Source organism: Syngnathus acus, chromosome 14, assembly GCF_901709675.1.
Source record: "Syngnathus acus chromosome 14, fSynAcu1.2, whole genome shotgun sequence".
NCBI classification, from domain to species: Eukaryota; Metazoa; Chordata; class Actinopteri; order Syngnathiformes; family Syngnathidae; genus Syngnathus; species Syngnathus acus.
In genome coordinates, this window is record NC_051099.1 from 2030170 (window position 1) to 2047914 (window position 17745).

At 43.4% G+C, this 17745-nt stretch overlaps 2 protein-coding genes across 2 annotated transcripts; one reads left to right on the top strand and one right to left on the bottom strand.

The window, feature by feature from the left end:
- Nucleotides 1–1317: 1317 nt before the first annotated feature.
- Nucleotides 1318–12053, bottom strand: rad50 (RAD50 homolog, double strand break repair protein). Its single transcript, XM_037269741.1, has 31 exons — nucleotides 11983–12053; nucleotides 11335–11472; nucleotides 11182–11265; nucleotides 10946–11097; nucleotides 10613–10798; nucleotides 10337–10541; nucleotides 10123–10251; nucleotides 9797–9962; nucleotides 9644–9702; nucleotides 9438–9572; nucleotides 9158–9364; nucleotides 8902–9084; nucleotides 8667–8824; nucleotides 8186–8361; nucleotides 7877–8114; nucleotides 7349–7538; nucleotides 7148–7274; nucleotides 6823–7016; nucleotides 6620–6730; nucleotides 6456–6548; nucleotides 6221–6334; nucleotides 5873–6000; nucleotides 5679–5780; nucleotides 5471–5593; nucleotides 4109–4194; nucleotides 3806–3948; nucleotides 3583–3716; nucleotides 2147–3257; nucleotides 1998–2048; nucleotides 1812–1907; nucleotides 1318–1684 (listed from the first exon to the last, which is right to left on the bottom strand). Exons 2-28 carry the CDS (start codon nucleotides 11461–11463, stop codon nucleotides 3071–3073), a joined length of 3939 nt encoding a protein of 1312 aa, XP_037125636.1. The 5' UTR covers nucleotides 11464–11472; nucleotides 11983–12053; the 3' UTR covers nucleotides 1318–1684; nucleotides 1812–1907; nucleotides 1998–2048; nucleotides 2147–3070.
- A 2077-nt stretch (nucleotides 12054–14130) lies between these two features.
- drd1b (dopamine receptor D1b) lies at nucleotides 14131–17128 on the top strand. The gene has a single exon (XM_037269947.1). The coding sequence runs from the start codon at nucleotides 15211–15213 to the stop codon at nucleotides 16588–16590; it is 1380 nt and encodes a 459-aa protein (XP_037125842.1). The 5' UTR covers nucleotides 14131–15210; the 3' UTR covers nucleotides 16591–17128.
- Nucleotides 17129–17745: the final 617 nt, after the last annotated feature.

The following is a 17745-nucleotide window of genomic DNA, read 5'->3' on the forward strand; positions in this document are numbered from 1 at the left end:
AAAAATGGAAATTTCAGTTCATACGCAAATTTAAGCTATATTTAACCCCAACATGGAAATAAAAATACGAATATTTTAAATCTAAGCGCAAATCATTTTTATTATAAATCTAATTAAATACAATAAAAATATTTCTAATAATCAGTCAAATCAATCAAATTGGATGAACATAAAAATAAATCAGAATTGACAAATACAATTAAATAAATAAATGATACAAATTCAAATAGATAAAAAGAGGTCATTAGATCATGCACAGCTCACTTGTGAAGTTATTTTGTTTTTTCTCCCTTTTGAACTATTAATGAGCATCGTGGTTCACACACTGAATTTGGCACAGGGACGTGAGCACGGAGAGTTTGCGTCCGCCGCAGCCCTCCTCCTGGCTCATCTAGAGCTCACATTGCATCACATCACCGAGTGACGGCTGCAAGAGGGAGCAGAGTGCTGAAACGTGTTCGTCCCAAACAACTGTGCTTCTCCACTCGTGTATTTCTGGGAACGGGCCGAGAGTGCACCCGCGCAAGAGAACAGATTCTAGAAGACTTCTTTGTGGGCTGAATACTTAAACTGGAGCTTATTTATAATTGATTAGAGCTCCAGAGGGTAGGGAGCTAATAAACAGATTAGCAGCTCTATAAAAAGGAATGTTTTAGTGAGCATGGGCGGTCATTTCAATGTGTTTTGTGATAAAGGCTAGACGATAGATGCAATCGAGACTGCGGTAGTTTGGTGGTTATTATTCTGGTAAGGTGGAGATTTCCAGTTGAGATAGTTACACAGGAAGATTAATCCAATGCAAAAAAAAAATAATCTGCTTTTACATCCCTTACGTTTTTTGTAAAGATTGAATTTGATTTAGCACAGCTGCTCTCCATTCACACCCAAGACATTAAATCATGACACCAAAGAAGGTAAATGGCAAATTGGAACCAATGGAGACACTTTTGTTACCTCTTGCCAACAGTTTCGAAGTTGACGGCTGTGTCTGGTTAAAATGAAATAAAAAAATAGTCAAAGCGGGGTTTAAGAAGTGATGATAGTAATGTCAGAAAAAGCCGACAAGAAAATCAAAATTTTTATTTGGGGTTAATCAGAGGCGCTTACAATGTTACAGGTGTGAATTTGAACACACCTGTGCAACCATATTTTTCTTAGTTGTTTATTTTCCCTTCTAAACTGAGTTGTACAGGTGACAATATTGGAAATAAGTGACAAATTAATCATTTTGGTCCATTCTAAAATACCCTTTTATCCTTTGTTTGTTAACCTCTGATCTCGCTTATACCATAAAAAAAACATTCCAAACACATTTTATAAATGCTCAATAAGATTTCGTTTTATTTCATTTGTTGGGAGTACATTAAATATGCCACTTAAATACACAGTATATAATAAATAGATGAATTCCAATGATTTTGACTGCAGCGGTTTGAAGAGCTCTTCAAGTTGATGAAGTAGCAGTTTTGTAAACCAGGGTGAACACATTTAACGTCATTCATTTTCAAAGTGACCTTTGCGTCTATTGCGACGGCCTGGTTGTAATTGTCGAAGGCACGGTGGTGCTCGTTGAGCTGCGCATGATTTTGTATCGGATGCATTTGATGAGATCCTCTTTAAGAAGGGGCATTTGGTATTTGTTGCCCGTCGGTGCCACTCGCTGTAGCACGGCTTTGCATTGAAACTGCGATAAGAGAGAACAGTCAGTGATAATAATAATTCATTAAATTTGTATAGGGCTTTTCAAAGACCCAAAGATGCTTGCACAAAAAGAAATCAAATAAAAATGGGGCAGTCAATGTTATCCTTACTTCTTTCTGACGATTGTACACGTTTAAATGTCTTGCAATCTCCTCGGTCTCTTTTGTTTTGTTCAGGAGCTCGTGAACTTTGCAGAAGAACTTGGCCTATTGGGTAAAAGCACAATTACTATCAATATGCTTGAAATTTTTTCTTCCTTTTTTTTTTTTTATCCATGTGCCTGATCTCATCCTCACCTCACATCTTCCAATGCCTTCTGCCAGATGTGTCAAACGATCAAAGTCTCCCTGTAAAGAAATAAAAAGTTACATTTAAAAATCTATGCACCAGCAATGTAGTGTATTTTTTATTTTATTATGGTGGATTGAAACTGCGATTCTCTTACCGTGGGTAATGACATGTTGCTATCAAACAAGTCGATGATTGGTTTGAGTTTATGCTCGGGTTTTTGGTGGGTCGGCTTGGTTGAAGCTGGATGGCCCAGCGAAGCCGGATGGCCCAGCAAAGCCATCATCAAGAGCGTCGCCATCATCAAGGTCATCATTTTCGCTTCTAATTTCACCTCGTCGGAATGCGCTTGAATTGTCAGCGACTAGTTCGTTGTGATGCCTCAATCGCAAGCATGGAATTTATACTACTCGTTCCCCCCACCCCCTTTAAAAAAAAAATGCTGTTACCCTGCAGTACACCGGAAATAAGATTTAGTTGATTATACTTACAACAAAATGAGATATGTTTCTTTGAATTTGTGTGTCATATTAGGTCACAATATTAGAAAATAAGCACCTGAGCATATTTTTTCCCCCCCATCTCTTCCCACTATTAGAACGACTACCGTGACTTAAAAGTTAAAAGCGGAATAACATTATGAAATTTAAATGTGACCATTAACGAAACATATGAGCTCATTAACATTTTTTTTTTAACAATATTACTGATATTCTGTACACATATATATCTATATTCTCACATTTTCCACACAGATTGCAGCTTGCAGGAAGTCGTTTTTTTAATGCCAGAAACTCAACCTTGTATTCAACTCACTGGTACTGCTAACAATGCAGCGTTCTAAAGCCATTCAATCAATCAACAACACTTTGATACAATAGTCAAGATGCAAACTTAAGTCATTTCTCTGTTTTTGGTGAATTCAGAAAACCCAAAATTGAACCCGACCAAAAACATTGAAATTTGATTTCTAGAATAATCTGTGTTTATATTTAGGTATTTTCTTGTATAATGAACAAACCTAAGTGGAACTGTAAATGGTAACGATGAAACTAGTTACTGTAGAGGTGTTGCGGTATACTCAGTGTAAATAGGAGGAGAGAGAGCTGATACTGCACTTGATGATCTCAGAGTTCTGTTCCCGGTTCTTGCGGATGCGGTAGAAGTTTTCGATGTAACTGGAGCGGCCCAGCAGCTCCACAAAGTCCTCGTCGTGCGTGATGATCAGCAGCTGGAAGTTGCGCTGGCGGGAGCGGCTCTTGATGATTCTGTGCCGATGGGAGAGGAGGAAAAGGGATGAGAGTTGTAAAGTCGCACATGGATGCTGCTAATGACAATAAAGATTTTCCGTTTTTTTTTATCTTTGCTGATATTGCTGTTGGGATCGACAGCAATGCGCCACATATTTTGCACCTATAACATTTTATGCTATGTTTACCATTTGAACTCTATATTAGTGGATATTTTTAGGAGGGGATCTTCTGTTTTCAATCACTCTGACACTTGGTAGTGAAGCTTTTTGAAAATGTTTCCCCTGTAATTATGGGATCATTTGTAAGGCGTGTGTGTGTGTGTGTGCGCATGTGCACCGACTCGATAAGGGCGTGTGCCAGCGACTCGATGTTTTCTCTGTCCAGGTTGGTGGTGGGCTCATCCAGTGCGAGGATCCCGCAATTCAGACAGAAGGTCTCCGCCAAGGCAAGACGGATAATAAGAGATGCCAACACCTGCGAGCACACGGAATCAGACTTACACAAAGTACACAAGGCTATTTAAAAAAAAATAATAATAATAAAAAAATAAATCAAGTAGGTACCTTCTGGCCAGCACTGGAGCGCCCCCTCATATCCAAACTGGTATCTCCTTTTACCATGACTACTCGATAGTTGTAAACTCTTCGTCGCACTTCGGCAGAAGTGTTCTCATCCACGTCCGAGCGAATTTCCACATACTCAATATCTGGGAAGAGAATTGAGGATGGACCAGGGTGAACACCAATGGCTTGTGTTTCATTTTATTTCTAAAATGCCATGGTGTGAAGAACTGTTGTTCTAAATGAAACAATTATGACAATTTCCCGCTTAAAAATAATGATCTTCTGCTGTGGACTTCAAGATACCTTGTCCTCGGTAGGTGCTCCGCCAAAGGTCTCTGATGAGTTTGTTGATTTCATCCATCTTCATGCTGTGGAACTTCATGATGGCTCTAAAATTAGGCAATTGCGTTTTTTTTCCAACTCCATGCTGTATTTGTTATGAAGGATGAGGGGGGAGAAATGGATGGACGTGTGTGTGTGTGTGTGTGTATGTGTATTTAGTTATTTATTTAAAATGTAAAGTTACGACATCTCATACAAAATTGCTGATAAATACTTCTGAGAGGATACCGAACGTGATTAATCGTCAGTCATATTATTTCATACCATAAGCTATTTCAATCTGTGTCATTTTGATATACGGTAAACAAGTAGGTTGATAAAGGCGATAAAAAAAGCAGCTGACTGAATATGGTCTTCCTGTGTTACTCGAAACGTTTGGCCCAACAACCCAGCAACTGCAATGTGGTCAAACTATCAAGTGGAAATCAACTGCTTTCTTCCGAGGCCCATATATGGCACCTGAAGAGGCGAGTCATGACAAAAAAAGGAAAAGTCATTATCAATCCGTCTGATTTGCTTACGAGGCAGAAAGGGTTGCTAATTTTTTTTTTTTTTATTCTATACAAGTAGTAGCTAATTCTTTTTGAAGCTTTTGAATGGATATAAATAAAATAATGAGTATTGCGAACAATGTATCTTTTTTTCCCTATTCAATATGAAGTACTAAAACCTACTGTATAGGCCACATGTTTTTGACATAATTTGTTGTTAAAGGCCAAGTCCATTTTTTAACTGGGCCACACACCCATCACTCCTTGGAGGGCAGCCAAGGCCTCCTTGTTCTTGGTATTGATAATGCTGACGAAACAGCTGACTCAACCATGCGGGCGTGACGGAAATAACACTTCCACTGTGCCATTATGACTGACAGCGACACACTGCCCCGTAAAATCCCTGTTTCGTCATCCACTTTCTTCAGGGTTTTTTTTTTTTACAGATTTATCAGCTGCTTGTACTTATTGAGATTATTTCTTTTCTAACTCCAAATACTTGCTGAGTTTTATAGTTCACATTTTTTGTGAAGTGCTATTATACATTGACAGAAGTACAATTCCAAGCATTTTTTTTGTAAACTATTCACATATTCTCTTGTTTTTATGTTGGGACCAAAGCAATAAAAGCTTTCAGTTGGTGCCGTTTTGGTGGCAAGAAACTGTGTTGAAGTGATTAGTGGAGCTTCATTTCGACAAAAGTGGTTCTTTGTCACCATTTTGTGCCATCTTTATGACAAGCAACTAAAAAAAAAAGATAAATTAAGGTGCGGCGGGATGCAGCACAGGAAAACGTGTCACACTCAGTGATAAAGCAAAGTGTCACACTTACTGATCGAGGGCTTTGTAGTAGAGTCCCAGGTCTTTGATGACCAGCTCGGTCGTACGCATTGTGATCATCTTGTTTTTGTAGCGCTCGTCCGCTTTACCGTACTGGTCTTCTCGCAACTCTTTTCTGAAAGCGATACGTCAAGTTTTTTTGCAAAGCCAGTAAAGGCGATGACGACAGACGGCTAGCTCGGTAGCGTAGCGCAGCTCACTTGTGATGCAGCAACTCATCCTCGAAGCCTTTCTGGCGACCGAACGCAGTGCTGCGGTTATTCTTCAGCTCCTCCAACTTGCGTTCGGCTTCACGTCGTTCTCTGCACGAGCACGTAAAAGAGTCAAAGTGAGACCCCCGGATAAAACGAACTGAAAAGGATTTCTTTGGCAAAGCACAGATGAGGACTCTTACTGGCGCAGCTGTGTCACTTGCATGTTGCCTATTTCTTTGCAAAAGGCCTCCCGCTTAACCACAAGCTCTCTTAGCTCTTCAACACGCTTTCTTAGGGTCAGGTTGTCCTGTAACCAGCGCTCTTGCATCTGCCATGAGGGAAAATACACGTTAAACTTCCATTTCTATCTGTGCATCGGCAGAACAATTAAATGTGCTTCCAATAAAGTTAAAATGGTATCTCAACGCACACTTTTTATCACATTCGTTTGGTAAAACATTATGTATGCTAAATATGTACAAACAAAATAGGTAAATATGTGCCATGGCGAAATGTTGGGAAAACGCTGCACTCTTGGACTAGTTTACATTTTGAGTGTCGATGTCCTGACGGATGTTTTCTTTCTCTTTGCTGATCTTCTCTTTGTGACGTTCAGCCGCATGGAGCAGCGTGTTGGTTTCTTGAAGTTGAGATTCTTTTTTCTGCAACGACAGAAAAAAAACAACAATGCTTATCTGTAGTGCTAATACAAAGACTGAGTATCTTGGACACGACTGATCAGTCCGCTTTTAAGGGTCAGCGTTGTAACTTTGAATGACTGACCTCCTGGTGTTCATGTTTGCCCTCTTCAATATACTTGCGGATGTGCCATTCCACGTCGGAGATGGTCTTTATTTTCTCTTTGATGGTGTTGATCTGCCATTGACAAACGGTGAAGTAGATATAAACATAAATGGACAAAGACTTGCGAGTAATCATGCATCCACCTTTTCCTGTCCTTCTTCCTGCTTCTGCCTTCTCCGTCCCATCATCTCCTCTTTTTCCTGTTGCATCTTATGCAACGTGGAGATTAGCGGAGACAGCTGCTCCTTCGCTTCCTGATTGTGGTGAGAACATGGCATTTGGTTGCTTTGTTTTCTGCTAAGCCCGAACAGAAGAAAGTCGAATTTCGGCATGGCAATGAAAGTACCCGGATGTCCCTGGTTAAGGCCTGATTCTCAGCGGAGAAATCAGCACGCTGCTCCTCCAGCTGCTGCTGCTTCTGCATGTCGCTGCTCAGTTGGAGTTTCTCCGCTTTGGTCTCGTTCACACAACTCTTCAGCATCTGAATCCGATCCTGCTGGTCTTGGATCAGCTTGCGTTTCAGATCCATCCTGTTGGATGCTACGCGGTGGGGGAAAGGGGTGTCAAGAAGCACGGTTTCTCATACTTTAGTGGCTTTTTTGTTGTTGTTTGATGGTGTGCCTTGGCTCATTTCATGTTTGGAAACACTGAACGAGCTGAGATCATCTTACTGGTGTCTAATTTGAGCTGAGTCTCCTGCTTCTCCTGACTGACTTGCTGGACGGTTCTGGTCAAGTCTACTCCCTGGAGTTTAGCGGCGTTCTGAGCTATTTTCACCTCCACTTCTTTTAGATCCATCTACGAAGAACAAGAATTTTGAATTGTCACAACGACGTCTCGTATGTTCCCAGAAGCAAACGGGAGAATCGTACCAGGAATCTGTCCATCAGAGCGATGTCCTGCTGACAGGCCTTGACGGTTTCCTCCTCTGACATCAGAGCCGCAAGCAGAGTCTCCTGTTCCTCCACATCTTTTTTCAGCCTCTCAATATCTCTGTTCACACTCTGCAGTCGATTTCGCAGCTCAGGCAACTCATTCTCCTGTAACTGCAGAATGGACTGCCTGCGGGGACAGGTAAACATGAACGTAAAGTACATAGGAGGAAAAGTGAGGATGATTGGAACGGATTGCTCAGTAGATGAACAGCAAATCAATCCATTGATTCTTATGGTAATTATTTTCTTGAAATTCCAACAACCAGCTTCACGCCACAGATTGTATTTTACTTTAGAGCTTCCAAGCTACTGTGCAAATATTCTTATAGGCCTTTCATGATAATCCCACGCCATCTAGTGGACTAAACCATTCATCGCTTTTAGTTCAACCAAATTGCTTACTGGCCAAATTTTGGCCACACGCTTATATCGTGTGTTATACACATTAGAGTTGACATGTTATACCTGACTGGTCTTAGTGTCACCATCTCATCTCTCCTTCTTTCCTTCCTCTTCAGGTCCTGCTCGGTGTTCTTCAGCTTGTCTGGAACCAGACGCAATTTGGACTGCATGTCGCCGATGACCTCTTGTAAGTCGGGTTCGGACGGGAACGTTCGCTGGCAGACGGGGCAGCAGGGCTCCCTCTCCTCGGTCAGCTGGCTGATAAACTGGGTGTAGACGGCAGTGGCTCCAGCAAGCATGGCTAGAAGAAAAGAAAAAAAACTTAATGTAACTTTTTGAATTGATTTGCATAAATGTAGTGCACACGACAACCTCTTTGTTTGGAGATTTTTTCCAGGTCCTCTTGCAATTTGCTGAGGTCCTGCTCCAGATCTTGACTGCCGCAGACGTTGAAGAACTTTTCTTCATCATTTGTCAACTGCTGCTCCTTTTTACGTAGCTCAGCAGCAATGTGGTTCTTATTCTGCTCGCTGGATGCCAGGTCCTTACTGTGAAATCATAACAGGCTCGTCATGACAAAGTAAGGTTCAATAACAAGGCCCAAACATAAACAGAATGGAACCTCCAAAGTAGAACTGCAATGCTAATTGACTTCCAAGGTTTTCTAATTTCAAAACGTCTTCATGTACAATAGAATTACTTGGTTTCTGACGATTTGAAATAATTATAAACGCTCAATTAACAGGTAATGCTTCCGCTACAGTAGTAGTGGTGTGACATGAATTTTGAAAATGATAGGACTTGCAGTGCTCGACTTTGAAGGTTCCGAGAATGTAATAATTAGACAACCCACTTGAGTTTGGCCAGTTTGTCCCTGGTTCTGTTTATTTCCTTTGACTTAGCGTAAAGCCAGTCCTCCAGTTCTCTTTTGTTGGGAAAGTGGCCCAGCAGTGCCACCAGTTCATCACTATGACGTGACTTGATCTTGCGTACCTGCTCCTCTTTCGCTTTCTACAAAAGCAAAAGAAAAGATGGAATGTTACAAGGGGAAACGGCAGACAAGCATGAGGAAGGATGACAAATGTCACCTTGTCCTTAGTCAACATGTCCATTTGAGTACGTGCTGTTGTGTGCATGTTGAGCACGGCCATCTCTTGGTCCAGCTGCCTCTGTGTGCGGTCGAGCTCTGCCTTTTCTCTCTGGAGCGCCACAACCTCGACCTTCAGCCCCTCTACGTTGGACGTCTCGAGGGCACTCTGCAGCTCATGTTCCTGAAAAGACAACAAATGAACTTGGTTGATGTTTTTTTTTTTTTTACTAACTTTGGAAAATGGACAAACTCACCGCTTTGGCCAGCTCGCTTTCCAGCTCGTGCATTCTGCCGAACGAACCTTCAAGCCTCTGCAGCTCAGTGTGGACATTCTGGAGCTCAAGCTGCTTCTTTAGCTGCATGTCTTTTTTCAGTTCGATTATTCTCTCCAGACCCGTCTTCTTATCCCTGATATCATCAATTGACTGTTGTTTCTGCTGCTCCTTTTCCTGCAGGTCCGCCTGGTTGAAGGAACGAGAGGTGAAATGAGTGACTCATCAATTAACTTGCTTGAGTGGTCTGACTTTTTCTTACCATAACCTGAGCAACTTTCATTTTTTCCTGCTCCAGTCTCTGAGTGACATGACGATGGAAGCTCTCGAGCTGAAGAGTCGTGAAGGGCGGCCGGTCGTAGCCTTCCATCTCCAGTTGGGATGACAATAAGCGGACCTGCGACAGTGAAACGAAGGCTCTCTCAAGAACCAGCTAGTTTGATTTTGAGCGCTAGGATTTGCTCTCACCTGAGTGTCACGGTTCTTGATGTTTTGTGTGTGGCAGTCAGACTCGACTTGGAGACGTCCTGGGAAGACCAGAAGACATTTTACAACATTTTTAGCCACTCTTCTTTCTATTGACAAATTCACAATTGTTGCGGGTTTCTCGTGCTTACGTACCTTGTTCCACTAGGAGCTCGGACTTTTGTCTGTTGAGTCTCTGACACTCCCTGTCGGCTTGCTCCAGCTGCTTCTGGCAGTCTTTCAGCCTACTTTCCTTCTCCCTTACGGTTCTCTGGTGGTTCAGGTAAGACTCTTGCAGCTGCTCGGTCGAACCCTGGAACACCTGCAAGCAAACAAGGACTACAGGCTCAAAGCTATTCTGGAGTATTTCAAATGATTTTTTTATAATGTGTGACATTTTTTTTAATTAGACCTCAATGAATTGTGCAGCTGTATCTAGTAAAGTTTTAGATGAGTGTTCATTTCATGGTTAAGTGTTGCACCTTTTCCATTGTTTCCTCGAGCTCCTTGTTGTCCTCCTCCATCTGTTTCTTCCTGCTGTCCAATACCTTGATATCATTGTCCAGCTTCATCACCTTGCCCAGTTTCAAGTCGATGTCTGCCAACTGATTCTGACAATTGAGAGAGAAAAAAATACAATGACTCATTTATATGGCATGTAATCACTTGGATTTCAAACAGCGCAACAGCACGCACTTCCAGTGGCTCGATTTGGCTTTCCAGCATCTGGACACGGTCCCTGGAGGCCATCAGTTGATCTTCTTTGTAGGCGACAATCTCTCTAATCTGCTGGGCCTTCTCTTTGTTCTGCTTCAAAAAGTGCAACTCCACCTGGCACTCTTTCACGGTGTTGCTCTGCTTGAGACGCAACTGACGCATCGTCTCCAGAGCTTTGATGTACCTTGAAGGCGATACGAATGTCAATAAAACATCTAGTGGCAGTGAGTGAATGTGCAAATGAGTTGGCTTTACTTGGTTGCAGCAAAGATGGAATCAAACTTTTCTTTGAGTGCCTTGCCCTCACTAAGTGGCCAGTTGGAATCCTCTTGATGGCAGAATATGACGTTATTCAACACGGCCTTGGAAACGCCTAGTGCAGAAATCATCTCGCGGTCTAACTCGCCACACTTGGATGACAAGCTCACCTTTTCACCATCCCTGGATGAATACATGGAGAGAATATGAGCATAGATTGTTTTTTCTCCCACGCTCCCAAATCATGCATGCGAGGTTGATTGAAGACCGGAATAGGCTCGCAAAATAAAGAGCCAGGCTTGACATGACTTAAAAAAAGTCAGGACTTACTTTATCCGAGTAATAACCTGCTCTAAGCTTTTAAAGGAGTAATTCTTCGTCTTCTGGGTACACGACATGGAACGTTGGATGGCAATTTTGTCTCCGTTGACATCAGAGAACAGAAGTCGAATCTGCGCCCGCACGTCTGTTTCGTGGGCCTCCTGGAATCACATGTTGATGAATGCTCACATTAGAATTTAGCATGGGGAGTAGGGAATGCACAACATCTAAAAATAATAATTCACCTTTGGATCATGGACGAAAGCAACTCCTTTAGAACCTGGGGGAAGTTCTCCTGAAGTTGCATACCTGAGGCACTCAATTATGGTCTGAAACACAAAAAGATATATACTGTACAATCAATTCTAGCTCCAATGTGTACTCTTGAGTGTCTGTACCGTTTTGCCTGCTCCGTTGGAACCAACCAGAACCGTAAGGGGAGTAAAGAACTCGATTACTTGTTTGTCTTTGTCTTCAATTCCAAAGCTTCGCACCCCCAGGATGCTCATCTTGTCAATTTTAGACATGTTTGCTTTCTGCAAGAGACAAAAAAGAAGCAAAAATGAAATTCACCTGTAAAGGTTATTATGCATTTTGAGTTGATGCTAAAATTTCATCTGAAGGCCTTAACTTTTGCGAGGAGTGTATGAATCTGATTTTGTTCGATTTTACTGGCTTTTGGGGTCATGCGCGACCCCGGAAAGGCACGTGGGTTCAAAACATCACAACGAACCATACAGGTATAGTTACAGATACAGGTAAATTATAACAACAGATATTAACTATACTTTATTAGAACTGTGTAGACGTTTTAGTAACCCACAACTTGTCTATTTAAGCACGAATTACTTTTTAGACCTATCACGAAAGTAATATACGCGGTAAGCTAGCTAATAATATTACGTACGGTTACGCTCGACAAAACAGACAAGCAACATAACAACAACAACAACAACAACAACGTCAAAGCATTACACGGAATAATGCAAATGGCCATTTGTTCGTATTTAACTTGTCTAAAGACGCATTGTGTCACGAAAACACACCTTCTTGTCTTGGAACGTGCCTCCACGTTTAACAGTTCTGAATCCTACGTTTCGCGCTGCATGAGTGATGACGTCATCACGCAAGACGTTCGACTTCCTGGTATGTAATGCGCAACGTCAAGCGTTGCGATTTTATTTACTTATCTCTTATGTATTTATTCTATTTCTATTTTATTCAATTTTTTATTCTATTTAGCCTAGTAACTTACTGACTATTTATTCAATCTTCATTTACGTGTGTATTTATTGTGTTAGCTAACTAATTAACCAACTGGGCGTTCCCTTGTAACAATGCTAGCTCAGAAAAGTGATAATTCCAAAGAATTAATAAAATAGAAAATAATCTACGGTGCTCTACAGTGTACTTGTCAACAAGTCAAAATTATAAATTACCGCAAGAGAGCAGTATTTTTATGTAATAAACCACCACTGAGCTTTTAGGCTACTGTAATAAGTGTTTACCATTTTGATTTTTTTTGTTTAATTATTATATTACGTTTCACTGTTATCTTTTCTCATTAACTTTCTTTTATGCTAGGGGCCTGTTGTTGAACACTCCCCATAAAAACCTGGCAACATCACCTCTGTGACCCCTCATCTGTTCTTAATGAGCCAGCACATGAAGGCGAATACGCCAAGTAAGTTCAGCTCAGACAGCCGACTTGAGAAGAAACACGTAAGTGGTTGCTCGTTTGACGATCTTTTTTGTTTCTTGGTTTTTAATTATATTACAATGCAAAACACTCAATGGAAGACAAAATGAAAGAAGAAATGAAACAAAAAAAGCAGCAATTCTTAAAAAAAATAGAGCATCAGTGATTGCAAATCACACAGATGTCACACTATGATGAAAGGGCACCGTTACAAATCTTCCTAAATGAAAGCAAACATGAGAGATAGAAATCAAAGTGCACCCCGAGAATGTGTTCAGTGGTCAATAAGAAAAGCCGCAATTTCACACACACATTTTATTCATTACTGCCAGAAGTTAATTGTCATGTCGCATTCATTGTGAAAAGGTCAACATGCAGCGAATGAAGCACCAAAAAAAGACATATCCGCATCTCTATTCTTTTCGACTCCTATTCTATTTTGTTTGCTTTTTGGAGCAGACATAAATTTGCCTGCATGGCTGCTTGTCTTGTGTGTGTGAGTGCGTGAGCCGACTTGTGCGTTTGTGTTTGTGTGTATGTGTCTAACGTGGTCTTGGTTTAAACTTGGGCAGCTGCACGCATAGCCTGGCTGGCTGGGAGCTGTGGGGAAATGTGGGCGTTGTGTCTGCCAGGCCTCTTACACTTGGCTTGTCGACATGCATTACTCTCTCTCTCTCTTTCTCTCTCTCTCTCTCTCTCTCTCTCTCTCTCTCTGTATCTCTCTCACACACACACACACATGCACGCACTTCTCACAACACGTGCCTCGTCATGACACATCATAGAAGCTCACATGCAAAGGCCTGGAAAGGCAGACTTTGGGTTTTTAAAATAATATACACACTGCTGAAATAATGCACACATGCACACACAATATTAAAGTTGAAATACAATGAAAATATATTTTTGATGTTGAGTGTTGTCATGTTGATTGGCAGCTTTGTGCAAGGTAAGCAGAGCTGACAGTTAATTTCCGATGAGCAGCCGGAGATGACCCAATTTCACTTAATTGGTCCAAAAATCATTATTTATTTGCCATACTATACAACAATAGTTTCTAGTTAGTTTGGGGTGTTTGGGAAAAGGTTCAAATGATCCCAAATGTCTCCAATAATTCAAGCTTTAACCTCAAACATATTATTTCTTATCTACACTCGATGGCGCCATTGAGCCATGTATTTTTATAAGTTCATGTCAGGCCACTGAGGTGCCTTCTTTTGCAGCATCCCCGCTCCTTTTGTGACGTATTTAGCAATGGAATAGCCACTTGCTATGCGGTCTATTTTAAAAGTGCATGGGGGTAATGACCTGTATTTAAAATTTAAGCCATTCACCAAAGAGTGATTGCACAGTCTTTTTCTCACGCAAGTTTCATATACGTAAACTTAAAGTGTCTCAGCTCTGTAGTATGTGGTGTATTTGTGTGTGTGTGTGTTTTTTTTCTTGGCGCCCTCCCCACTCCGTTTTCTCACCCCCTACTCCCTCGCTCCTCGCCCCCTCGGATGGTGGAAATTGTGCGGCAGCGAGCAAAGAGAGAGATGCGCGCACCTCTAGGCGAGCCTCCACAGTTAGATTAGTCCACGCGTGGGTCAAGACGGCAAGAGAGGATCACCTCCTCAAAAATACCCCCTACACCTCCAAGGAAAAAATAGTAAGGAGGAATCAAGAGGAGCGTCGCGAGGAGTGACTCCCACAGAGAAGTGCGCACGCGTGGGTGCGAGACGCACTCTCCGCGCTGAAGAATGCGTGCCAGGATGTCGGGAGTGTTCTAAACAATTTCATTTGATGGACTTTATTTTTTAAACGGATTTTCCAACCACCCGCGGATTGCACAAGAAGGAAAATTTAAAAGGCAAAGCTGTCAGATTGGAAAGTGACCTTGATGGGGGGGATTATGTGATCCTGACACTTTGAGAATGACGCTGTCAACCTATTGCTTTTATTCTTCGATAACTTTTTTTTCCAACCTTGTGGAAACATCGGCATCCTTTTGCCAACCTGCGATGAAACAAATCTAACCGACAGCAGTGGTGGGGTTTCGATCCAGGTGGCCGATATATTAAAGTGGAAACGCCTGGAGTACCATTAAACAAATCAGATAAACGCACTGCGAAATCCGTCGATAGCCTTTATTGACGAGGGACTATAAAAAGCTAATGACCGGACCTGACAGCCAGCATTCAACTCAGCTCGACAGCAAGCGCGCTCGGGAAACTTTCCCGGAAGGTCGACGGTAACGCCAGGCTTTTCTGTGCTCTTTGAATGCACCGTGTTATGAGCGCCCCGCTAATTGAACCGGATAATATGCGCCGAGCGTGCGGCGAGTGCTGATGCCCTGATAGTTGGCAAGATCCTGACCACCCAAAACCAGCATGGCGGTTCTGACCAGGTACCTACGGGTGACCCAGGCGACTGGGGAAGCGGCAAAGGGACGGCCGACCTTTCAGTCCTGAGATCCGTCTGCGGAGCGGCGCAGCTGCAGCGGGCCGGGGGATGTGATGGGGTGACGGCTCATGCCCCCCCTTACCCCGATCCCTAAAATCCCACCCGCCCCGCATACGGTCTGGCTTCAACAATGGATCAAAATTTCTCGACGGTTCGAGACGGCAGACAGCCTCTGCCTGAGCGTGACTCGTCCAAACGGGTTTTGACGGGATGCTTCCTCTCCCTCCTCATCTTCACCACGCTGCTGGGCAACACGCTGGTGTGCGTGGCCGTCACCAAGTTCCGCCACCTGCGCTCCAAGGTCACCAACTTCTTTGTCATCTCCCTAGCCATCTCCGACCTCCTGGTGGCCATCCTGGTGATGCCTTGGAAGGCCGCGACGGAGATCGTGGGTTTCTGGCCTTTCGGCCCCTTCTGCAACGTATGGGTGGCGTTTGACATCATGTGCTCGACCGCCTCCATCTTGAATCTTTGCGTGATCAGCGTGGACCGCTACTGGGCCATCTCCAGTCCGTTCCGCTACGAACGCAAAATGACCCCCAGAGTGGCGTGTCTGATGATCAGCGTGGCGTGGACGCTCTCCGTTCTCATCTCTTTCATCCCTGTGCAGCTGAACTGGCACAAAGCTCAGACGACCAGCTACGTGGAGCTCAACGGAAGCTACCCGGGCGAACTGCCGCCCGACAACTGTGATTCCAGCCTTAACCGCTCTTACGCCATCTCCTCGTCTCTCATCAGTTTCTACATCCCCGTGGCCATCATGATCGTCACGTACACTCGCATCTACCGCATCGCCCAAAAACAGATCCGGAGGATATCTGCCCTGGAGAGGGCAGCGGAGAGTGCCAAAAACCGTCACAGCAGCATGGGCAACACGTCCAATGTAGAGAGCGAGAGTTCGTTCAAAATGTCGTTCAAGCGAGAAACCAAAGTGTTAAAGACGCTCTCGGTGATCATGGGGGTGTTTGTGTGTTGCTGGTTGCCCTTCTTCATCCTCAACTGCATGGTTCCCTTCTGCGAAGCCAACCTGCCGGACGACGCCAACGACTTCCACTGCATCAGCCCGACCACCTTCGACGTGTTTGTGTGGTTCGGCTGGGCCAACTCCTCGCTCAACCCCATCATCTACGCCTTCAACGCCGACTTCCGCAAGGCCTTCTCCATTCTGCTGGGCTGCCACCGCCTCTGCCCTGGGAGCAACACCATCGAGATCCTCAGCGTCAACAACAACGCCGGAGCGACCCTTCCCAACCCCGCTTGCCAGTACCATCCCAAAAGCCACATCCCAAAGGAAGGCAACCACTCGGCGGGCTGCGTGATGCCCCACAGCATCTTGTGTCAGGAGGAGGACTTACACAAGCTGGACGAGATGGAGGTAGGTGTTGACAACAACGCCTTGGACAAACTCTGCCCGGCCATCTCGGGGAATTTAGACAGCGACGCGGAGATCACTCTGGAAAAGATCAACCCCGTAACGCAGAACGGACAGCACAACGCCATGTCCCGCTGAACGCTCGCAACGGACATCTTGCCTGACGGCGACATAGTGAGTGTTGTTCCATCCATCACCCGCAGGACCTTCGGCCCGGCCCGTTGACAACTATCCACAAGAGAGAAAACACAATCCGAATGTTTCCGAGTTACAGGCACTTTATTCCGGCTAAACACACTGCAGAATTCTGACGTGTGATCGCATTTCTTTGTATGCATCCTGTACAGTACGGATTGACTTTTAACAGTATTATAGCGCAGAAGATGTAGAAAACGTTAGCAAAATGTGTTGTCTAATGCAGTTGATATCTGATTCTATTTTTAATTGCAGTATAAACATGGCAGTTTTCTTTGGAGAGCCAAAAGACGTGCGTTTTTGACTTGCGTGCCAAGGAACCAAAGTCGGAATTCAAAATGGAGGAGGCAGGAGAACAACCTGTTATTTTTCTACTTCAAGTTTGTCTAAACGGTAGGGATGGCAATTTGTCGGAGGGCAATTATGACAATAGACAATTTGTAACTTTAGTAATGACACAAAGTCGATGCAAAATTGATCTTCCCGGTCCTCATAAAATGATGTGGTGGGTCGTATCTGGCCCCCGGGCCTTGAGTTTGATACTTATGGTATCTCAAAAGCCGTACACAGTGAATCCCCGCATGTTTTGGCATTCATGAAGTCATCTTGTGGAGTTTATAGGCCATCATAAATTTGTGGGTGAAGTTTCAGCGGATTAAATCCATATCCACTGCAAACACAAGTTGTCTAAAATGGGGTACACACATATCGATTTTTCACTTCTGTGGCGCCCAAACTGCTGTAGCAGAAGAAGCTAGGCTAACTGTTAGCTTATCTGTGTCTACTTGATAGTTTTATTGTGGTGAGTGACTTGGGAGGCACGCACGGTTGCTCCTATAATCGTGCTGTGTTCAGGTTGTATCTTGATTGGCTTTCGCTTTTGTTTCCTTTTAGGTCACAATCACCGAGTCGCTAGCTCAGCCCAACTCTGTGTTTTCCATCAGAGATTATCGGCATGTGTGTACCCCACTTTGGGTTGGGATTTATTTCTAAGTATCTCCGTCTTGCTTTTCACCAGGTATAGATTTGCTAACTTGAAGGCTCCCTCTTCCAGCGATTAAAGTTGTTCTGTTTATAGCAAATACCATCAGTCCCCCC

Bases quoted from the DNA above. Each gene is read 5' to 3' on its own strand.
- rad50 (XM_037269741.1), bottom strand. From the start codon at position 11,463: ATGTCTAAAATTGACAAGATGAGCATCCTGGGGGTGCGAAGCTTTGGA. The intron at 10,799-10,945 runs GTAAGTCCTGAC...GTATTCATCCAG, and splicing joins CAGGTTATTACTCGGATAAA to GGATGGTGAAAAGGTGAGCT. The intron at 4,195-5,470 runs GTAAGTGTGACA...GCCTAATTTTAG, and splicing joins TACTACAAAGCCCTCGATCA to AGCCATCATGAAGTTCCACA.
- drd1b (XM_037269947.1), top strand. From the start codon at position 15,211: ATGGATCAAAATTTCTCGACGGTTCGAGACGGCAGACAGCCTCTGCCT.